The sequence below is a fragment of the Vigna radiata genome, unplaced genomic scaffold (assembly GCF_000741045.1).
Source record: "Vigna radiata var. radiata cultivar VC1973A unplaced genomic scaffold, Vradiata_ver6 scaffold_294, whole genome shotgun sequence".
Lineage (NCBI taxonomy): Eukaryota > Viridiplantae > Streptophyta > Magnoliopsida > Fabales > Fabaceae > Vigna > Vigna radiata.
Window position 1 is genome coordinate 73,193 of NW_014543419.1, and position 24,615 is coordinate 97,807.

A 24,615-nucleotide genomic window follows, 5' to 3' on the forward strand; every position below is an offset into this window, starting at 1 on the left:
AAATAAAACAAAATAAAGTTGATCAGTGGCAAAAGAGCGCAGAGATGAGTGAAGGTTGATTTATATGAGATGAGTATGTTGTTGGGGTTAAATTTCACCAAGTTCCCTCTCATGTTTATAAGAATTCTTCTTTATTCATTAATGCCAACGTCCCTCACTAAAACACTTAAACCCGATCCTTCGATAAATAAGCTTGTCCCTAATTACCAGTTCAGAAATTCCTAGCATTCCTGGTAAAAAGATGTGAAGATCAAGAGGTTAAGACGACTAAGATTCATACCCTTATCCTTGAGCAATATAACCCTTAGGAGTAATTCAATAAGGACCTGAATTGTAAGGAACCTCCTGACACTCATGCAACTCACAGATAATGCTATTGTATAAGCAAGAATAAAGCAGATGAATTACTCTAACAAATAATGAAATAAAGCATATAGAATTAAGAATCAATTCAAATACATGAGAGTTTATAAGGTTACATCATTCCCCAACAACAAATACAGTTTAGTTCCCCATAAACATGGTGGAACCCTATGAACTATGGAAGAAAGAAAGAATGAAAAGACTAAGAATTGGTTAGGAGTGTATTGTTATGCTCTCTTCTGCCAGGGATGCAAAACCTAGAGTCCGAGGGTCCTATAAATAGTGTCAGAAGTGCTTTAGAGTGCGGCCCAACGGTGGTGGTAGCAATGAACATGTTAGGTGGTGGCAATGGCGGAAGAGGCACGACGCGACAACACTACGGCAACAAATGGTGGTTGGAGGCACGGTGCGAGGAAGACGAAGAAGAAGAACCCAATGTTGCGGTGGAAGAAGAAGAATGATGGTGGTTGTGGAGGAAGAAATGCACGAGGAAGAAGGGGAAAGCACGGGGAAGAAGAAGCAGCACGACGCAAATGAACAATAGGTTAAGTTTCTGAACTTAATAAGAGCTACTACCTCAGTTATTCAAAAAACCGAGGCAATACACTCATATGGCATCAATTATTAAAGAAATTGATGCTTGAAGTGCCAAAAGAACACTAAAAAAAGGAAATGACATTTTTGAAATTATTTTCAACCTATACGCCTCAATTCGCGCTACAATCGAGGTATAAAGAGCTTTTGACAATGGGTCCAAGAAAACCGAAGTCGTAGGTCTTGGATAGAAAGAATAAAACGTTAAAAAATCATAACTGTCAATAGCTCCTTTTAATAAAGTTGTTACAGGACCAACTACCTCGATTCTATGGGAAACAAATGTTGTAGGCGAACCAACTACCTCAGTTCTTTGGGGAACCAATGCCGTAGGACTGATTGAATAGTGTGTTGCAGGTGTTGCAGAGGGATTTACAGGCCTTTCTACCTCGGTTATCTGACCAACTAAGGCAATAGCTCCTTTTAATAAAGTTGTTAGCCAAAAAGTTGCTTCTGCAGATGGACAGGTGTACTTTTTTGTGGTTTTAGGCCTTAGTTCTCTTTGTAATCAAGATTATAGACCTTTTATGTTTTGGTTCTCTTTGAATCGAGACATATAAGTTTGACTTAATTACAAAAGTGTCACCGCATTTTGATAAGCTTCGATTTAATAAAACTGAAACCTATTATGTGAGTTAAAAAATGAATTTTTTACTAGTTAATTTTCACATCGAAAGAAAATATTCATAAAAAAAGTAATTGAACAAAATTCTAGACTTAATTAAAAAAATTTAATAAAATATGAATTGCATTTAGCTTCTAAAAGAATTAAAACACAAGAAATCTAAGAAGATTAATCAGAATTAACTGATTAAATTTCGTTTTCATAATCAAAATATAAAGTGTTTGAATTTAAACTAATAAAAGTCTAACAAGATATTAGTTTAATGAAATTCAAAAAATAACTATAATTTAGTGAAACATAATAATATCTTCTTATGATTGTTCTAGCTATTTTACAAATTAAATACTTTGTGAAAGTCAAATAATTTTCATGGTATCAAATCATCAAAGTATCTAATTATCGTATCCTATCCTACTTATATTTAATTAAAAGATTATATAAAGAATATATTTTTTTTCAGTTATTATAACATAAAATTCATTGATTAAGAAACAATCATACGACATTAATAATATATGAAATAAATTTTTACATAATAATAATATTATTATTATTATTATTATGAATTTCTTTAAGTAATAAAATTATATTTATTTTTTAAAACATGTGAATATAATATTTTTAGGTCATATTAATCGTGACTGTAATATTTGAATTAAATATCTCCTCTTAAATTAAACTAAAACTTGTAAAAAAAAAATTCACAGGAAATGGTGCGATCCTACACTACATAGTCATACATCGCAATTAGTTTCCTTCAAAAGTTTCAAATTTATATAGAAAAAGAAGTATAATGCGATTAATATTAACCTAAGTACAAAAAATAAGGAAGACGCGAACTGAATGTCGTGAAAAGTCTGCGATTTATTTAAAATGAAATAGGACGTCGGTTGCTCGGAAATCGACGTCTATAGTCAAATAGATGTCTGATATCTAACTAATATGACATTCAAGTTAACATTAATACCCATTAGACGTCGGTTTCCAGGAGATTCGACGTCTATCTGACGTCTAGAAAGCTGAACCGATTGACGTTTGATTTCCTGTTAAGGATCTTCACTACAGTTGTGATGGAGAGTCGGCGTCTATAATAACTTAGACGTCGGTGCCCTTCTAACCGACGTCTATGTCCCTCGAGTTTGGTGAACATAATTAATTAAAGGCACATAGACGTCGCTTCCCCTCAACACCGACGTCTAAATTGAATAATTTTTTGTCTTCCCGTCTTCCAAATAGGTCTTAGACGTCGCCGTTTGACTAAGTGACGTCTAAGTGCCTGAGAATTAGGTGAACAACATTAATTGCATCCCAGTAGATGTCGACCCCCTGAACACCGACGTCAATTGACTGTCTTATCACCTACCTCAGGCAATTAGACGTAGGTTTGCGGCATGTTGGACGTCTACAATGTCATAGACGTCGCCTTACCGTGAAATCGACGTCTAATTTACCAAATTATTTACGATAATGGCACCGTGCAGTCATAGACGTTGGCTTGTCAGGAAACCGATGTCTATGTGAGTATGCAAACAACGTGGTTATGATATTTTGTGTGGTATTTTACAAGTGGGTGTTTTATGTGAGTATGTATTGTGTGATCAGGAAACCGTATTTGTGTATCGTATTTATGTATGTTTATTGTTGTTTCAAATAATTCTAGATCCCCTACGAGAGCACATATAGAAATGTAGATTTTTGTGAAGTAATGTTTGATGAGAGGAGGGATTTACAAATGGGAAAATTTCACAAGAGTTTTATTTGTTTTATACAAAGAATTAAAGAATTGTATAATTTTTTTTTATTGAATTGGTTAATGACATTAGAAGTTTTACATATTAATGTATTTGTAAACAATGTGATATGAATAATGGAATTGTAATAATTAATTGGATTCAATGAGGAATTAATTGTGGTTGCGAAAATTTTAAATTGTTACAAGTTTTTTCATGATTTCCAGAATTGTAACGTTATATATATATATATATATATATATATATATATATATATATATATATATATATATATATATATATATAAGATCTGAATAATGTTAATTTCAATTAAATTCTTTAACGGTACTTTCTTGTTGTTATTATTATTATTATTGTAAAATTATTATTATTAGAAAATAATTAAAAGAGATAACATATTATTTCTATAATTTTAAATATCTTAAATTGGTCGGTTTTGAGAATTGGGATGTTGAACTTCAACAAACTTGGCGCTTCTTCTAGCGGAAGGTATCAAACACAACAACAGTGAACTGACTGAAAACGACACCGTATTGGTAGATGGTGAAGGGCTTGCACGGCCAGAACCTCCCTGCCGACGTGGCGCAGGTGGTTGATCAGCTGGAGCGCCACTGCTTCGCTCCCGATGGATCTCTCATCTCCAAGCCTCTCTTCAATGATCTCCAACTCGTATTTCTCTCACCCCATTCTGATCTCTCTGTGTTTGTGAAATGTCCCACTACAGTTGCCATATGGCTCCTCCGTTCTTCTTTTCAAAATTTGTACTTTTTTTTACCCGTTTTTGTCAAATTCCCCAGAAGTTGAATAAAATTTAGTTGGGTATTAATCTTTTTGTGTTATTTTGCAGGCCAGAGAGGAAATGTGCAGGGAAAGACTGCGTTACCTGGAAGCCATGGTAAAGCTTTATTTACATAATTAGTTTATAGTATGTGTTTGTTGAAAGGATAAAACTCATATACAATTCTTTTTGGGTGCTGCTTGTGTTGTTATTTAATCAGAATTAGGATTTTACTTCGGTAATCAGTGGAATATGACTTGTTTAAAAGATTACGACGACTACTAAGATGAAATCTCAATTCTGATTGTATAACATTGTAAACGCCATACTGCATCTAAGTTTAAAATAGAGATTTGCTAAAATGGTATGTATATTTGAACTAAGAACTGTGATATTTTGGGAGTAAGATTGCAGTTTTCGGTATTACTGGATCGTGTTGGTTAAGTATAGTGTGATTGTTTTCTTGCAACAACAATAACAATTTTATTTTATCACGATTGGTGAGATTTGCTACTTGTATGTATGACATGATGTTATTCAGTTTGGTTAAAGTCCAAAACTTCAAAAATATTATTTGCCATAAGATACTTCCTATCAACTTCCAATTTATTTCTTTGTCTTCACACTCTTTGAAGGACTGAAAATCATGCGATCTACTCTCCTTACTAATATTTTTAATACCTTTGTGCTTTGTGATTTGTATTTCTCATATGGGGATCTGGTTGCACAGGCGATATATTCTGAGGCTATTGCAATGGTGGAAGAGTATCAGCAAGCCATTTCTGTATCTAACCTTGGTGGAATTAGAGATACTGGCAACCTTTATCCACAGCTGGGGTTGAGGAACACTCCTCAGGTTTTGATTGTTGTTTCTGAAAAGTTAGTTTGATTCATGAACAAATACATGGCCTCTGTGAGAATGTTGTTGATTTTTGGTCTTTGATACATTGAGTCTTGGCAGTTTTTGTTTATATGTTTCTAAGTTTTTGGCACATTGGTCTATATTGATTTAAAAAAAGTTTACATGTATGTATTTTGCCAGGTTTATCAGACTCTAGAGCATCAAATGGTTGTTGCTGAAGCAGCTCAACGATTGAGACTACCTCTTATCTCCAAAGATGGGGAAGTTCATGATGAGGACATTGAAAAGCTAAGTGTAGTGTCTCGAAGCTCCCTTGACAGTACTGTTAGTGGGGCCAACTCTTCTAATTATAACACTCCAAACAGCTCTGTTAGTGGGACTAATTCTGCTCTTGTTGCTTCGGATCCAGTGGAGCCTGGTGTTGGTGGTGTTCCAAATCGGTTTTTGGGAATTACGCCTGCTTATTTGTGGCAAACTCAGCGCCAGAAAACACCGTTATCTGTGGTATACTATGTAATTGCATGTGAAAGTCAGCTAAGAATGCTCTTTCTGTGGTAGATTTATGTTTTTATTTTATTTGATTAAGTATTATGCTTTTCATTATTGACACGTTAACAATATCCTTAGGATATGACTGAATATCGCTTGTCTGTTTCACGGGAGGTGGATGCTCGCTTGAAAATGAAATGTGAAAAATTATCAGACGCATTTGTATTAGATGATAATGGTAACTGTGAACTGCTTATTACTTATATACAGAGTTGTTGTTGAGAATTGCTGATTTTCCTTGGTTACCGTTTTGATTTTATGTGCTGGCTGATTCCTCATTTCCTCATTTCTTGTTTCAGATTCTTCATCGTCTGCAAGTCAAAGTTCAAGTTCTCGACTTCCGGAAAGGTTTATGTTCATTTGAGTAGTCTAGTTCTTTTCTTTTTTGGCAATGCATTCACTTACATAAGAAGTTATGGCTTATATGGCTAGCCAGTTTTAGTCTTGCCTCAACTCTCACGATGAGACTTGTGAGTTTTATTACATATAGTCAACTATAATTTACTGGCCCACAAAATCACGTCCGTATTTATGTTAAAGTTGTTGGATGAGGTCAGATCGGTATTCATCCAATTTTAGATTATTATAATGATGAAAGAGCCTGATAAGAGTTTGCTTTAATTTTAGTGATTGTAACAATAAAGGTTTATTTGATTTTGGTTTTTTTTGTCAGCAGGATGGAGATTTTTTTTCTTTTCTTTCAAAAAATGTTATTTTATTTTGAATTCTAGGTGAAGGATCTATCTCATTTGCTGTTGCATGTATATGCTATGCTAACAGCAAATATTTGAAATGGTGCTTGTGAGTCCCATCCTAGAAAAATGACTGTAAACTAAACTTTCTTGCTTTTTTTTCTCCCGTTACTTTACCAGGGTGAAATTGTTGATTGAGGAGATTGAAAGAGAGGAAACAGCACTGCGTGATGACCTATATTCTGCAGATAGAAAGTTTGCCGAATATTACAATGTATGTGCACAAACATTTAGTACAAGAACCATCTTTTTGTGGACGCAAACATTCTCTGAAACTCCCATATTAAATCTGTGTGCCTGTCAGAGAGATAAAAAAATTTACTTGTGTGGTGTATTATGCATTATAAGTTGTATTTCATTTTTGGTAACATGTTTATGGTGGCATGTAGATTCTGAATGTCATTATGCTTAAATAGGTCTTGGAGCAGATACTTGCAGTGCTTATTAAACTTGTCAAAGATTTGAAGTTGGAGCATCAACACAAATACGTCAGCATTCATTTAATGAATTCCACTTTATTGATTGCTAAACACATATCTTGACTAATCCTCTGTACTTGTAGGATGACCTGCAAAAGACATGGCTCTGTAAAAGATGTGAGACCATGAGTGCTAAATTGAGGTTAGTTTCTTATCTGATACCTATATATTTTCATTGTTCTTCACCAGAAATATACTGAAATTTGAAGTAACTAGAAATGAGATGATAAATCTAATAATTGATATATAATAGAAAGTCTCATATGAGATAATTTGGTAAAAATAATTTTGCTTTTATGTGTAATAGACCGTGTTGTAAATTCCAAAGAGGGTGTTTCTTGTACACCAGTGAGATGCAAAACTTTGCTTCTATTTATGGGTCAAGGTAATTAAAAAAAAAAGAAATTAAACTTTATATATATTAACATCTAGACAATGTAATATAGATGGGTTCATCTCGAGAATGTCTTCTATAGTATATAATTTAGCTGTTAGCAGGATGATTGGTTGCAAAAATACATAACAGTAAATTTGTTGAATGTACAATGGTTATATTTTAGTGAGGACAAAGGGAAAAAAGTGCAAAAAGAATTGGATGCAGTTGAGCCTAAACGATAGGATGTTGAGTCTGAAACTCAAGGCATACTTCTTGAAATTAATTCGTTTTAAATTGAGATAATAGTATTTCTATTATTAACTCTTAAGTTCCTTTAGTTTTTTTATATTACTATTTGCATACGTTATCTGTAACATTTTTCTACCTCCACCCTGAATCAGAGAGAAACATGATTTGTCTAAGTTTGTTCAAAATGGTAGTCTGATTTAAGTCCAGATATTAGCAACGATATGTTAATTTTGTCAGACTCTTGTAATTCTGATATTACCAATTTCTTGTCAGGGTTCTGGAACACGTTCTCCTGCTTGAAACTTACACTAAGGAATCCATACCTGCCCTTCATAAGATAAGGTATGAATAAAATCTTTACAATTCTATGAGCACTCTTTACTGTTAATACACCATTTCTTGTTTTTCAATGTTAGGAAATATCTTGTTGAGGCAACAGAAGAAGCTTCTATTGCATATAACAAAGCGGTATGTTCCTGTGTCCTTGTGCATATTTTAGTTAGAACTAACCTAATTTAGTAGGTATTAACTTTAGTTCTATGTAGTTTCTTACCATGAATTGAGTTCTTCACCAGAAAAAAAAAATGTTAATGTGATGAGGTGAGGTAAATTTGTCAAATTAGCTCAGAAAATGCCTTCCGTGTTGAGAGCATCTTGTGATTTCTTATGCATTGAAAATAATGTATTGACGCCTTTTCAGTCTAGTTATTTTCTTTTCTAGTGTTCCCCCACATATGGATGATCAGAGAACTTTTAACGGGAAAATTATAGCACATTGGTTCAAATTCAAATCTTAAATACATTATCATTTTTTATACAGTAATCTCAAGTCTCCTCATTCCTGTGACGGTTTTAATTGAACAAGAAACATTTGTTACTTATTATAATATGAATGAGATTAAAGTACTTTGATGGATGTTGCAACTCCAGAACAGAATAAGAGAATTAGGAATTGAAGCATGCATTTGAAGGAAATTGAAACATGCACATGAAGGAGCAAATTGTGAAGTAATACCATCATCTACATCATAAAAGTGTGCATTCTTTGTTACAGAAACCTAAGAAAATTATAGTAGATTGTTGTTAATGTGGAATTTTGAAATGTGGAGTCTGTGCCAAGGGTTCACTGTCAGTATCTTAACCAGTACCCCCAATCTAATTTTTCTTTCATCTGTGAAATAGTTATATAACATAGTTTCGGTTAGTGGTTTGTACTAAGTAGTTTTCCTTCTAGTATCAAGACCTTGTATAGCTATTCTTTTTTTCATAAATCAAACTTTTACAACTTAAAATCAATTTATGCACCTTAATCATATTAAATGAGATAGATTAGAGAGCTTTTGTAAAGGTTGAAATGTAAAAATTGATTATAAATTAATTGAGAAATTTAATTTATTTTACATTTTTGTTATCTTTCTTATTGGTACTTATAGACAAGTTTACACAGCAGATTTTCAATTTATTTTTAGTCTCATTGTGATCGTCTTTTCCTACTCTGCTCCAATACTTCATCATGTCTGTGCTAGTTATATTCTTACCTTTAAACCAGGTTACCCGGCTGCGCGAGTACCAGGGTGTTGATCCTCACTTTGATAATATTGCAAGGCAGTACCATGACATTGTGCAGGTAATACCAGTTTAGCTCAAATATTTACCTCATTTCTACCAAATATATTTGTTGTTATAACTAACAGTTATTTGGGGCTTCTGGTTGACATCCAACTAATCCTTTCCCACCAAGCCTGTCCATTTATGAAGTAAAGCAGTACCTTAAGTTGTAACTAAATATTGTAACTGAAAATCGAACCCCAAATTTTGTTTAAAAGACTTGTTGAACTGCTTCTGTCAACTGCTACTCGCGTTTTCTACCAAACTTATGTCAACCAACTTCTATTCAATTCTCTCTAGTATTTATATTCGGTTTGTCCCTGAAACTTTCCTTGTTTATGATGACAAAAACAAAGATATATGATGATATAAGAAACTCATCGTTTCAATTTCCTACGTCTGTTTATTTATTTATTTTCAAGTTTCATATGTTGGTGACATTGTGCAGAAATTGGAGAACATGCAATGGACAATCCACCAAGTTGAAATGGATCTGAAACGTTTGCCAGATAAACCTAGCGCATAGAGGTTTTATCTCCTTGCTTTGAATAGCTTCATGTAAATGATATTTAAGACGCCCCTTTCCATAACTCATTATTAATCATGTCCCTAATGATTGATAAAGGTGTGTAATCTTCAATATGTGAGCCTGTTTAAATATTTAGACTACTTCGCATTACCTTACCTGATGATAGAGGAGAAAAAGGAAAGCCAGTTGTTTCTAAGTTTAAGATGCATCGGAGTCTTTACTCCTTGTATTCCACCATTGTAGTTTTTTACTAGCATCATTATAACACTAATATTATTTTAGACCTATCTTGATCCAGCGACTCTAAATAATTGAACATTATTTTCTGTTTTTATTTAAAAATAATTAATTAATTAATCAAAACCAATAAAACAAGATATGGTAATCTTTTTTTAAACACCTAACTGTTTTATATCACTTTTGATTATCCAAAAACAGAAGAATGTTTTTAAAAACAAGTCTAGATTGAGAAGCTCTCTTAGAGAGAATTTAAGTCAATACAAAGTTTATATGAAAACTTGTTATAAAGAGTTTTCTGTTTCAAAGAGTTAGACAATGCAAGAGAATGTCAATGTAAGAGTATATGCAATTAGTTGTTGGTCTTCTATTTTCGCGGTCTTCTTTATATAGATAACTTAAAAAAAGATTAGTTACTGAGAAACATTGACTTTGACGTAGGTATCATAGTCTTTTGCATAAGGTTAGATCAAGGCAATTGTACAGCTTGTATGGATTCAACAGACGTAGCATTGAAGAAACATTTTTAGAATGTCTTCACATCTTTTAACATTCTTTTAAACTAACGTAGAACATTTGAATAGCATTTGTCTTTATATGATTTGCATAGATAAAGAGAAACAAAACAACATACAAATAAGTACTAATCATTCATTTGGATTTAAACCGTTACAGTGTAGAGTTTAGTTTAGTCTTTGTTCTATAGCATTTAGTGTATTTTGTTTATCAAATAGTTATGTTTAGAATAATCTATTGTGTTTATGTTAGATTATTCTCTTTAGGGTTTATGATAGACATTGTATTCAGAATATTGTTTAACATATATATTGTGTTTAGTTCGTTATTCTCGAAAGTTATTTTTATAGACACTATTTTGTTAGACGATTTTGTTAAATTTCAAACTAAAAGGTTTTTAGATAATCGTCTCAACAAATTTAAATTTTATTTAAAAGTAGTAAGAATTTGATGATTTTAATGATAAAATTTAATAATATTGTGCACAATTATATCATCTGAACCTGAATTAGACTAGTTTTGTAGTCGAATGCTTGTTCATAATATGTGTAAAGTTATTGAAGTTTGTTTGTGGAAGTTGTTGCAAGATTGTCTACTGTGCTCGTGATTTGTATGTCACCTTTTCCCTTCACTATTGTGTAAAGAGGTTTGGGTGAATGCAGGTGGAAGACAAATTGAAGCAAACAAACTGAATTATTGAATTTTAAAATGGAAATTTCTGCATCAAATTTTAAAGTTAATTATTTATTAAACTATTTTACTTGTCATCAAATATGTATCACCATGATCGATGAGCTTTGGAAAGTTAGATACTCAACTTTAGCATAAAGCCGAAAGATACTTTTCTTTTTGTTATATTTATATTAAGAAGATTAATAATTTTGATATAAATAGAGAAAATTATTAATTGGTTGTTTCTTTTGAAAATTGTCAATTCTGATTTGTTTTATAGTATAAGCATATATTTAAATTATATAGTATTTAGGTTTAGTAGAATACTTTTTACCACTAAATTTTTACACTTTTATACAAATTTTATCATTTTAATTTCAAAATTATACAGCATTTATCTATTAATTGATTACCAAATTAGTAACGTTGACTTTCATTTAAATATGTTCTATATTTTATATATGTGGACCTAACCCTAGCGGCTTGTTTGTTTCGGCGGACAGAAATGTAGTGATTTACTGTTTCTGAAGAAAGCATGCAAATCAAAATAAAATAATTATGAGGAAAGGGTGTAATTTTATTTTTAAATAAATTTAAATTTTGATATAAATAATTATTAAATAGAAATAATAATAATAATAATAACATTAATAATAATAATTTTTAATTTTATTAATTAAAATATCTTTAAATTTATCAATTTTTATAATTTATTTTTCTCAAATATATTCAAATCAATCTATTTTTCTTTTAATCTAAACAATTTCAAATTCAACCTCCAAGTCCACTTAAATTTATTTCTTTCTCTGTCCAAACAAAGCCTAAGTGTTTCTACACAGCTCTCCTCAATCAAACGTATTTTAAAATGAAGTAGATACGAATATGAAAAGTCAGTTGAGAGTGTCACAAAATTTTAATAATTCAAAGTCTCTATTTTGTAATTGAAATAAAGTATTTTCTTATCTTTTATTAATATATATTGAAATCAATAAACTCCTATTTTTCATTTTTTTTCCATTTATGAATGTACTTATTGTTTAAATATATGAAAATAGTTAATGACAAAAATATTAAATTTTCTCAATTTTATGAATATGTTAAGAGGTGTAATGATAGAATTTTTTTTTTGAAAATTTTATTTTGTATTCTATGTATCTAATCAGATAAAATTTTCTACTGTCTTAATTAAGTTAGTTAATGAAGTTATATGTATATATTTTCTTATATTTGTATAATTATACAAAGATATTGTCATTTGGTCTACACTATCTTTTTTCCAATTTTATCTTTTCACCAGTTTTTTGTTTCAGTTTTATCTTTTCACTGACTTTTTTTTTTTTTCAATTTTACTTAGCGATTTTTTAATATTAAAATAGTTGTCTTCACATTTTTATTCTTTAAATAATTATTTTTAGGTAATATTTTTTAAAATTAAAATAATTATTTTATCAATTTCATCATTCATTAATTTAATTTGATTTGATTTTAGGTATTATTAAATTAAAATAACTAGATTATGGTTTTATCTTTTAAATAAATGATTATTTAAATTTAAATATTTCGAACTAATTATTTATGATAAAAGAAAACATATGTATAGTACAGTAGATTTGAAAATTTAAAATTATATTTAAGAAAATAATACTTCTTTACGTAACTCCATAATTTTAAAATAAACAGAAGGAAATTACCAAATTAACTTTAGGAAATATGTAATTTATAATAGTAGTTAATAGAGATGCAAAAAAAATCCATTACCAATATCTTATTATCCGCATATATTTATTATCCAAAGATAACGAATAGATAGTTTATATTTTAATATTCTCTTCTAAACGGTTCGGATGTGAGTATAATACTATCCGATCCGCTGTTACTCGTAAAAACTAATAATAATAATTTAATTTATATTTTTAAAATTATTTTTTTATTACTCTTAAAGAAAAAGAAATTTTAATAACTTTTCAGTTACCTTTGTTTAAATAAAAAGAAAAAAAGGAGTTACATTACTCTTTACCTAACCATATCAGATGTTGAATCGCAGACATACTATCAAATTAGAAAATTTTCCTCACTTTGCTGCTTTTCTTGCGGATGGACTTGCTTGGGTGTGATTTTCCCTCTCATTGGTCGTGTGCGAGTTTCTCGCTTAAGGGATGGCTCTTTTCTTCTTCTTGTTGGTTCAGCTCTAATTGCAGGGAATAGGCTTCATTCTCTCTTTTTCTCTCTCTTGGTTCTAATTGAGGTTTTGTTCTGATTTGGGATTTGAAATTAGGGTTTTGTTTGTTCTTTGATTTTCGGGGTTTCTTTTCTACGTTTTTTATTTGCTGGAGGTACGCGTTCTCCTAAATACTCTTTATCTCTCTCTTTTTAAGACTGCAGTTGTTGGGTGTTTCTTCCTGATATGTCTTTTTTTTTTTCTTTTCAAAAGTTGATCACTAAAGTATATTTTTTAATTATTTTCTGGTTGAAAATGGGTATTGAACGATACACCCTTAAAAAATCCTAGCGGGCAGTGAGTTGAGTGACTTGAGTTATCAATAGAGACTATCTAGACAGTATCTTTATTCTACCTAACTCGGTTTCATCCCTAGTGATTAATAAATATTTTTATTCAACCTAACTCGTTTTCTAATTAATAAATATGTTTGATGCGATATTATTTAAAAGATCAATTTATATAACTAAGGCCCGTCTTATTAAAAGAAGGGTTAAATATGTTTTTCGTCTCTTAATTATTGATCGTTTTTGTGTTTAGTCTCTCTTTCAAAAAGTATAGTATAATTTAGTTCTTCAACTTTAGAAAACTCTGGTTTTAGTCATTTTTATCAAATTTTTTTAACTTTATTTGCTATTTCAAACGCATTTCTCAATTAACATTGAAGTAAAAATATGTCAATCAGTGTAAACAATCCAAATACTATAATGTAACGTGCTTGAAACAACAAATAAAGTTTAAAAAATTTGGTAAAACAAGACTAAAACCATAGTTTTCTAAAGTTGAAAGACTAAATTGTACTATACTTTGAAAGAAGGATTAAACACAAAAACAGCTAATAGTTGGGGGACGAAAAACATATTTAACCCCTAAAAGAACCAATCAAATGCCTTTTTTAAAATATTAAATACATTTAAAAAATATATACTTCATAAAAACTAATAAATATCGAAGAGAAACTACATTTTATTTAACAAAAACTAAAAAAATAAAAGAAATATTTTGTATATGACATTAATATTTAAAGTTTGTTTAATAATAAATCTAATTTGTTGTTAATCTTAAAAGATCATATTTGCAATTTTTGATTTTCTTTTAACACATTCCTATTTCATGTCTTTACGAGGTTGTAGGTGCTTGTTTTTATAGTCCACTTCTTTATTAGTAGAGTATAATACAAGGGTCTAACATGGTCACTTCCAAACTAATAACACTTTTATTTTCTTTTTCATCCAACTTTATAGTCTCATCTTGAATGAGAAAATTACATTTAATTTTTTTTAATTGGTAGTGATAAACGATTATTATTTGGCTTCACATCTAAAGAGAAAAGTCTCTTGTGAATCAAAATATTAAGATCACTTCAACTCAATTCAGTGAATAGATTCCTAAATTCCACTGGCAAAACTAGTGACTTTGGTGGTGGTGGTGGTGGAGGTTTTGGACCTATTATGGTTATCCTTGACGGTGGTGGTTGTAGAGGTGAAGGTGAAAATTGTGGTGATGATAGAGGAGAAAATGGTGGTAAAGGTGGAGGTGAAGATGGAAATGGATGTGAAAATGATAGTGGTGAAGATAGATGTGAAAATGGTGGGAGAGGTGGAGATGGATGTGAAAATAATAATGGTGATAGAGGTGAAAATGGAGGTAGAGGTGGAGGTGGATGTGAAAATAATGGTGGTAAAAGTGAAAATGGTAATAGTGAAGGTGAAGGTGGTGATGTAGGTGAACATAATGTTGGTGGTAGTGGTGAAACTGGTGATATTGATGGAGGTGGTGGTGGTGGAGGTGAAGCTAGTAGAGGTGGTAAAGGTGAAGATGATAGTGGTGATGGTGGAGGTGAAGATGGTGACGGTGTGAGTAAAAGTAGACATGAAGAAGGTGAACTTATCAAAATTGTCCTTGGCTTTTTACTATTGGACACCACATGTTCTTCTTTTGACATCTCTTTAATTTGTCTATATATACAAAAGACATATTTAAGTTAATTTGCTAACTAATTAGTTTTCACAATAACAGAAAAATATTCATAAAAAGTAATGTAACAAAATTTTAGACTTAATTAAAAAAATTTAATAAAATATGAAATGAATTTAGCTTTCAAAAGAATTAAAACACAAGAAATCCAACAAAATTAATGAGAGTTAACTAATTAAAGTTTATTTTCATAATAAGAAAAATGACATGTTTAAATTTACTCTAATAAAAGTCTAGCCAGATATTATATTGTTAAATTAACACTAGTTTAATGAAAGGATAATAATATTCTAACTTCCATTTTTTATAACATTTTAATTTCGTTCACGTGTCAGTTTGTGATTGGTCAAGATAGCTCACTAAAAAAAAATAACATGGAAAGAGATGGATTAAGGATTTCAGGGGTTTTGTTGTTTGCGGGTTTTATATTTTTGGATTCAAAATTTTCATTTCTCAAGTTGTGCGAGAGATAGCACTTTGGGATGTCGTTCACCGAAACGAGAAACCGCCTTTCACTGAAGCTCTAACTATCGTCGTTCACCGTTTGCCTTCAACCACAGTTCACCTTTAATCGTCGTTTACCTTCAACCATATTTTTAACCATCTTCATCACTAAGCAACCAAAAAGTGTAAAACTCTTACTGCATAATTGGGTGGGGACCAAGCTTGAAATAACTAGAGACTTAAGGCTAAAGTTTGCACAATGAGGTCAAAAGTGCTTTTTCTAGAGTTCCTTGCGATAGAAGCAACGATTGAGAGTTCTTAGAGCCGTAATTCTTCCTAAGGTAAGGGAAGCTAGTGACCTTTCTTGAAGTTATTTTAATTGATGATTTTTATTAGTTTGTGTTGAATTTGGTTAAAAATAGAAGTTTATCTGCCTTTTTATGAATTGAGATTTGAATGCTTTAAAATATTTAATTGGTTCTCGGTGCGGTGATAAATGTTTTAGAATGTGATGAATTTTTTTTGGATGTGTTCTTGATTGTGAATTTTATGTTTATGAAGTTAGTTATGTTAATTGAATGGGAATTGGTGAGAAGGAAAAGTTAGTCTTGGTTGTAGGGAATTTTGGTCTAAAAATAAAGGTTATAATAGGTGAGTTTTAGTCAAATTGGTCTAAGTGGAAAAATAATGTTTTAGTCTCTGTGGTATAGTCAATTGAAACTTAATTATGCGGTGATTTAGCAGAAAAATGGTTTAGAAATGTATAGAATACAATGAGTGATGTTTTTGGATGGTTTTTAAGTGCAAATTGGGGGTCTCACTAGTCCAGCGAAAGGAAACGACAACGATTGTTTTTGACTATAGGCTTTGGTTTTCAAACCAAGGCATATACTGGCGAGGTAAAAAGATGAAGACTTTTGGCCTCGGTTCCAACCAAGGTAATATAGAAAAAGGTTTCTACTTCGATTCCTCAGTGCCGAAGTAGTGACGAAGAAAAAGGGGGGAGGGGGGGAGGGGAGGGGTTTTGGCCTCATGTAAGCTTTTTATTGTTAGTAGTTGATCTCCCAAACAACATCATAAGTCTTGTAGTGGAAGTATTTAAAAAAATGGCTATGCATTCATTTATATAACAAAGAAAGTCCAAATATTAAGGTTCTTACCAATCTACTACTTGTCTAAGATGTTTGGGAGGAGACTTGTGCAATGAGTAGAACCACACAGTAGTGTTCTCTGGTATAGAAACAATAAGTAGCTATCAATGGTGCATGAAATTGATAATAACTTAATTGTTATATATTAAAATCAGATATGAGACTTTGAAGTTAACAAATTTCACTTACCCAAATATAAGGGATAAAATATATCTCATTCTCCCTTGCAAAGTTGTTAGTGACGTATGTTTGGATGTCATCGAATTTATTTCCTTCATGAGTGCTTTGGGGATCAATGAACCCATACACATCATTGTACGACATTATGTTACTTACACCAAACATATATCTGAAATCAAAAATTACATTTGATATAAGTAACTTGATATATAAATCAACTTTATATAAATAATTGGCCATAGACTTACATCATCCATAGCTGAATTAATGTAATATTCAACTCTTCTCTTCCCGATGCAAGCTCTGTGACATCTTGCCTATGCAAGTACATTGGGATCTTAGAGCTTCTCCAAAATATATTAGGATCATATTCAACCATCATCGACTTATCTACAATGATGTCAAAAACTTGGTGTAATGCACCAAGAGGGTCATCCTCAGATAAATGAATCTTTTCCTCTCCATGAGTCTATTGTTAATTACCTGGAAAAATAAAATAAGTTTTGACATTGATAACATGTAAACTTTAAAATTAAGAAGTGTAAAGTAAGAGTCTGTACCAAGGGTCAGAAATAGAACCAAGCGAGTGTTTAGGCCAAGCGATAAAAGATTGGAATGCTTGTACCAAGTGAAAATCTCATTTGTGGGTAGAGGAACTGAGTCAACTAGTATGATAATGTAATCTACTAAGAGCTTGATCTCATCCTTTGATAACTTTATACACAGTCATTGCCTGAAACATTAATCCACGAGCCATAAGCATTGTCCTCGTTTTAAAAAATATCATTATTATTACAAGAAAATACTAAAGGGGTGAATAATGTTTTTGAATTTTTTTTACAAAGTAACATCTAATAGAGGGATGAATAGTATTTTTGAAACTCTTTTTTCCAAGCAGCGTTTATAAAGAGATGTATATGGAAAAACCACAAATATAACAAACCACAAATATTTATACTAGTTCACTCGATTTGAGCTATGTCCAGTTCTCTCTTAATGAATACTTTGTCTTAAAACACAGGTATATAGGCTGGAAAACCGTTGTTAATCTCCCTTCATTTGAAGGTATTACAGAGACATTCGGGTAGAACAATGCCAAGTACCAAAGTTAAAACAAACCAAAACAAACTTTTATTTTAATTTAAGCAAGCAAAAATACTAACTCTTTGGACTTAGATCTACTTAGGACCCATTGCAAGGACCGTGAAATAGATCTATTTCTGGACATTGAGACTTCAAAGACTAGACAATGAAAATTAAACTAAAAAAACAAAATGGAAAACTTGACTTAAATGGGAACTTAACTTGAACGTAATAAATCTTTTTATTTTTATTATTATTATTATTATTATTTTATAGAAGAAGTATGAACTAAAACTTAGAAAAAATATATATAGAAGCTAAGACGGGTTACAAAAAATGGCGGTCCACCCCAGACCAAGTTAAAATCTTGTTGAACATCTTCAACCATGGGATTATCAATCCTCGTCGAGATCAGATTCACGAGATTGTAGAACGACTCGGGCAGTACAGGGAAATCGGAGAATATAACATTTATTGTTGGTTTCAAAACCATGGAAATAGAGTAAAGCATCGACGCTTGCCGCAAGACGTCTCCGGTACATCTGAACCTTGAAACTCTCTCCTACCGTCGTTTATGTATGGTAAACATTTTTTTTTTCAATTTCTTTATTTATTTAATTTTATTTACTTCTGACAACTATTATTTTTTCACAACCGGAGAGCCTTCATGGGTAATTCCACAGGCTCCAAAGCTCCTAGATCTCTTTCCCATCCCCACTTACAAGTTGAATGCGAAATTTGCGAGAGAGGATCACCACTGGTTGCCCGGGCGACGGATCTAGTGCCCGGGCGACGGCCGCTCGAGGCCTGGGCGAGAAAAATGGTGCTCAAGCCCAACATGACCCTTGATTCATGCTTAGGCGACCCTTATGCAAGCTTGGGCGTGAATTGACCTGGATCGGGCCCTGTTTCTACTCTGATTTGATTCTTTTGGACCGGGTCGTACTTTGGGACGCGTTTTGCACTATTTAAAGGACCCTGGGGCTCTAGGTTTTGCATCCCTGGCAAGAGCAAGCATAACAATACACTCCTAGCCAAAATTCTAGTCTTTTCATTCTTTCTTTCTTCCATTATTCATAGGTTCCACCATGTCTATGGGGAACTAAACTCTATTTGTTGTTGGGGAATGATGTAACCTTGTGAACTCTCATGTATTTGAATTTGTTCTAAATTCCATATGCTTTATTTCATTAATTGTTAGAGTATTTTATCTGTTTTTAATGCTTGCTTATACAATAGCATGTTTTGTGAGTTGCATGAGTGTCGGGAGGTTCCTTACAATTCAGGTCCTTGTTAATTTACTCCTGAAGGGTTATATTGCTCAGGGATGAGGGTATGAGTCTTTGGTCGTCTTAACCTCTTGATCTTCACATCTTTTTACTGGGAATGCTAGGAATCGTATGAACTGGTAATTAGGGACAGACTTATTGCGGGTTTAAGTGTTTTAGTGAGGGATGTTGGCATTAATGAATAAAGAAGAATTCTTATATACATGAGAGAGAACTTGGTGAAGTATAAACCCAACAACATAGTCATCTCATATTAATCAACCTCCATTCATCTCTGTGCTCTTTTGCCATTGATCACATTTACTTTGTTTATTTTATTTTCTTTGCAACACAAACCATGATCTCTTTTTATTTGTAAATCTTAATTAATCTTGTTTTCACACAACTGTTCAGCGTCGAGAGTCCTCTAGGATACGATACTTGATCTTACCATTTTATATTACTTGTGCAACTCGTTACACTTGCCGATTTGCGCCAACAAGTTTTTGGCGTTGTTGTCGGGGACTCACGGTTTAAGCTATTCTATTTTTGTGAATCTTGATTAATTTTGGCTTTATTTTATTTTATTTTATTTTATTTTATCTTTCCCATGTTTATTTTTATTTTTAAATCCCTAACTTCCATTTTTGTTTTATTTTATTTTTATTTTATTCTGTGCTAACAAGATTTTCTAGATTTTTTGTGTTTGTTTATGCAGGATTGTACCTGAAGCAAAAATTTTGAACCTCTTCTTAAAGGGCTTGAGACCAGCAAAAGACCAAGGACAAACAAATCATCTAGAGAACCTTCTCTAGAGAATAACAAAATGGCTTCTCACACTGGTGAAGGAGGAAGCCGTGCTAGGCGTACCTTGGTAGATTATACCACAGTTGTTGGCCCACATCGCTTCAACAGCATTGCAAGACCAAAGGTCAATGCAGCAAATATGGAGATGAAGCCTGCTCTAATTCAACTGGTAAAGAGCAACCAATTCAATGGACTGTCTCATGAAAGTCCATATGATCATTTGACTACCTTTGAGGAGATCTGCAACACTGTGAAAATAAATGGGGTTCCTGATGAGGCTATCAAACTAAGCCTATTCCCCTTTTCTCTCAGAGGTGATACTAAAGTATGGTTGAAGTCTTTCCCTGAAAACAGCTTCACTCAATGGGAGGATGTGGTGGCCTAATTCCTCAACAAATACTTCCCACCAGTAAAGATCAATCAAGGGAAGCAGGAAATATCTTCTTTTAAACAAGGCATGGATGAGACCCTAGGACAAGCATGGGAAAGATACAAGAGCTTGCTGAGAAAGACACCTACCCATGGCTTTGATGAAGGAACAATAATTCTCCTTTTTTCTGGGAGGCCTCGGGTCACAAACCAAATTAATGCTAGATGCCTCAACTGGAGGCAGAATCAAATACAAGACCCCTGATGAGGCCAATGAATTAATTCAGAACATGGTAGTAGTGATAATGAGACACTCAGTGAGAGGGGGATGCCATCCCAAACTAAAGGGGTTTTCCAACTGGAGCCCTATGATGCCTTGCTCGCCCAAAATAAGATCATCACTCAACAATTGGAGATCCTTACCAAGAAAGTGATGCAGCCACAGAAGGAACATCAAAATGTAGCACAATTTCAGCAACAACTCTGTGAATTATGTGGTGGGGACCATATTAATGGTCAATGTGCAATGCCCGAGAACCTAAATGAAGAAGTCAATTACATGGGCAATCAAAACCAGTTTCGCCCTAACAATTACAATCAAGGGTGGCGATCTCACCCAAGTAATGGACCAGGACAATTTGGGCAAACTGATGGACAATATTATAAGCCCCCACATCAGCAGCAACAGTGGCAGCAACAACCCCCCTCTTCAGACATGAACGCACAACTTCAGGAAACCCTCAACCAATTCATGTAGGCAACCCATTCAAATTAGAAAAATACAGAAGCGGCTATCAAGAACCTGGAAACATAGATAGGCTAGTTAATTCAAATGGTCAATCAAATGCAGGAGAAGTCGTACAAAAACTTTGGGGCTAATACTGAAGTTAACCCCAAAGAAGAATGCAAGGTTATAGCAAGCATGGAGGATGAGAGAGAAAACGAGAGAAAAGAAGAAAATAATAAAAAATGAGAAAAGGGAGAAAAAAGGTGTGAGGAGAAAGAAAAAGAAAAATTGAGTGAGGGTGAGAAAGAGGAAGAGAGAGAAAAAGATACTTTGAGTACAGATGAGGAAGAAAAAAGAGAGGAAAAAGAAAAATTGAGAGAAAGAGAGAAAGAAGAGGTTGAGAAAGAAGAGGAAGAAAAAAAAGAAAATTGTAAAAAAAAAAAATATCAAGGACCCTGAAGAGCAAAATACAAGAGAAATACAAGTAGGGTACCTTGAAGAAGTTTCAAAAAAATTGGGGATAGAGGTTCCTATAACAAAAGCCCTACAGCAGATCCCTGAATATAAGGAATTTTTAAATAAGCTCCTTAAACAACAAAATTTGAAAGAGGAGACAATCAAAGAACAAGGGGATTGCAATGTGATCTTACAAAGGACTCTTCCCCCAAAAGAAGGAGACCCAGGAAGTTTTACCATTTCTTGTAACATTGGGGAGCACAAAATTAGGAAAGCCTTAACTGACTTGGGGTCCAGCATCAACTTAATGCCCCTGGCTTTTCTCAAGAAGATGGGAGAATTAGAAGTGAAGCCAGCCAGGATGTCTCTTCTCATGGCAGATGGATCCCCCAAAAGGCCCTATGGTGTAGTAGAAAATGTAAAGTTGCAAGTAGATAACCTGATGTTCCTGGTAGATTTTGTGATCCTAGAAATGGAGGAAAATACCAAGATCCCTATTATTCTCGGAAGGTCGTTCCTGAAGACGGCTAAAGTAATCATAAATGTTGATGAGGGAACCATATCCCTCAAAAATCAAGAAGAGGAGGTGATCCTGAGTGCCTGTAAGACAGGGCGGAAGCATGAAGAAAATGGAACCAATCCCAAAGCTGCATTTCAAGATGCACTCGGGAAAGTTAATAGAACCGCCAAAGCAAGAAAGAAAGGTAAAATATATTTTTTGTCACAGGTACCCAAACAAGAAAAACACAACAAAGGATCAATTGTTCATCAAAGTCCTTTAAAAAAGCAGGAAGGACTAAGACCAGGCCTCCCTGTGCAATGCAACAAGAAACTCTGGGTGATAAAGGACTTCACCGCTGATGGATTCATAGAGATTGAATCTCCTACTTCTAGGAGAACCAAAAAGGTGAACAGGAAAATGCTAAAGATCAATTGACAGGCTAAAGGAGAGGATGATACCACAATTAAAGATGCAGCTGGCTGATGTGACATGAACTTATTGGGTCAAGCTAGTGACATTAAAGAAGCGCTTGCTAGGAGGCAACCCAGTGCTCTGAACCTTTACTTTTTAATTTTTAAATTTTTTATTTTATTTTGCATGTGTGTTTTCTTTTGTGTTAATTTTTTATGTGCTATGCTTGAATGAATTAAACTGCTTTGATTCAACTGTGCTACGTTTTGTGTGACAAGTTTGTTTTTGAAAATTTTGGTATTTGATTAAAGTTGAGGTGTTGCATGATAATAAATTTGTGAGACAGGTACTTGAGATAAAGTTTGATTGAGACACTGAGCAAGTTGTTTTTCTGAATATGAGAACTTATGAGCTTACCTGTGTGAGTTTTGAGCTTCAGAATTGTTTTTAAATAATTGTTGTTACTCTGGAAGCATGAATGATTTTGCCCAAATTTTCCGTGATTGAACTACATGCCTGCAGGTTCCACATTATCAAGGCCATCTTTTGGCCTTCAGAATATTTGTCCACTGAAAGAAAGCAAAATTTTTCTAACCTTTGAACCTTGAGCTTACATGTTTGAAAAACCTTTTTGAAAAATTTTTACCTTGAGTTAAGGTGAGAACATTTGATGAGGTACTGACAAAGGTTCAAGTTTGGGGTTACCAGGACATCAACCACCTCTCTAAGCAGTGAGCAAACAAAGAAAAAGCAAAAGCAGAAAAAGGCAAAAGAAAAAGAAAAGTGAGAAAAGAAAGATTCAAAGAAGAAAAAGAAAGAGCCCACTGCAAGGGAATGCTGGGAAAAAGATAAGAGAGTTGTTCTTAAAAGAAAAATTCACAATTGCCTCTCTTAACTCAAGAAATTTTGTTGAGCAGAAAAATCAATTTCCTTCTTAGCTCAGCCAAGTTACAAGCCATGAAAAGTCCTTGTGATGACAACCTGTTTGTGAGCATGTTTGATTATGGTAAAATAAAAGGCAAAATTAACTTGTGTGACATTATAACAACAGAGAGAAACACCACACCATACACCTGTGAGCGAGTGAGATACTTTATGCTTAAGAGATATATTTTGAGTGCTTGAGTGAAACGCTTTCTCTGGTGAGGAATAGTTCTCTGAATTCTGATTGCATCTCTGCTTTGTTGATTGATCATTCTTCAGAAAAAGTACCTGTTAAATGCATTGAAACATCTGGGCACCTTGACTAAGATCTTATGCTGAACTTGATGAAAGTAAATTCTTGTTTGGAAAAGTTTTTGACAAAGGTTGAGTCATTGTAGTGATGGTACTGAAAAGCTGAGTTGCATTTTGTTGCTTGAGGACAAACAAAGTTCTAAGTTTGGAGTTGTGATAACGGTCTAAAATACCGTTATTTACTACATGATTTTGATACTAAAGGCAGCCTTTTTGACTTAGAAACTTGCTTAGACTCATATGTTTTCATTAAATTGTGTGAATAAGAGAGTTGAGGTTGATTTTAACTATTTTCAAACAAATTCCCCTTGTTTTGACTTAAATTGAAGAGAGAATGAAAGAAGAAGTGAAAAGCCATGAAGCTAGAACTCAAAAGGGGTCAAAAAGGCATCAAGAAGGGAGGAAACGCGAAGCCCAGGCGAGTAGAACGCAAAATTTGCAACAAAGGATCACCGCTGGTCACCCGAGCGACAGATCTAGCGCCCGGGTGACGGCCACTTGACGCCTGGGCGAGAAAAATTGTGCTCAAGCCCAACATGACCCTTGATTAACGCTTGGGCGACCCCTATTCGACGCTTGGGCGTGAATTGACCTGGATGGGGCCCTGTTTCTGCTCTGATTTGATTCTTTTGGACCGGGCTGCACTTTGGGACGCATTTTGCACTATTTAAAGGACCCTGGGGCTCTAGGTTTTGCATCCCTGGAAGGGGCAAGCATAGCAATACACTCCTAGCCAAATTTCTAGTCTTTGCATTCTTTCTTTCTTCCATTATTCATAGGTTCCACCATGTCTATGGGGAACTAAACTCTATTTGTTGTTGGGGAATGATGTAACCTTGTGAACTC

General features: G+C 33.1%; 3 protein-coding genes across 4 annotated transcripts; all 3 read left to right on the forward strand.

Annotated features, from left to right (window-relative positions):
- The first annotated feature begins 3,775 nt into the window (after positions 1–3,775).
- On the forward strand, positions 3,776–9,802 carry LOC106754350 (AUGMIN subunit 4). Of its 2 annotated transcripts, none has more exons than XM_022777924.1 (13): positions 3,776–4,002; positions 4,181–4,228; positions 4,842–4,967; positions 5,154–5,486; positions 5,601–5,700; positions 5,822–5,870; positions 6,395–6,488; positions 6,691–6,762; positions 6,837–6,895; positions 7,652–7,720; positions 7,795–7,846; positions 8,928–9,005; positions 9,435–9,802. In XM_022777924.1, the coding sequence occupies exons 1-13, from the start codon at positions 3,874–3,876 to the stop codon at positions 9,510–9,512; spliced, it is 1,287 nt and encodes a 428-aa protein (XP_022633645.1). In that variant the 5' UTR covers positions 3,776–3,873; the 3' UTR covers positions 9,513–9,802. The 2 variants fall into 2 exon arrangements, with proteins under 2 accessions (XP_022633645.1, XP_014491848.1); XM_014636362.2 differs by having other exon boundaries at positions 5,154–5,477.
- A 4,807-nt stretch (positions 9,803–14,609) lies between these two features.
- LOC106754340 (keratin, type I cytoskeletal 9-like) lies at positions 14,610–21,194 on the forward strand. Its single transcript, XM_014636352.1, has 4 exons — positions 14,610–15,039; positions 20,020–20,237; positions 20,423–20,477; positions 20,725–21,194. Exons 1-4 carry the CDS (start codon positions 14,610–14,612, stop codon positions 21,192–21,194), a joined length of 1,173 nt encoding a protein of 390 aa, XP_014491838.1.
- A 757-nt stretch (positions 21,195–21,951) lies between these two features.
- On the forward strand, positions 21,952–22,557 carry LOC106754341. Its single transcript, XM_014636354.1, has one exon. It carries the CDS (start codon positions 21,952–21,954, stop codon positions 22,555–22,557), a length of 606 nt encoding a protein of 201 aa, XP_014491840.1.
- The last annotated feature ends 2,058 nt before the right edge of the window (positions 22,558–24,615 follow it).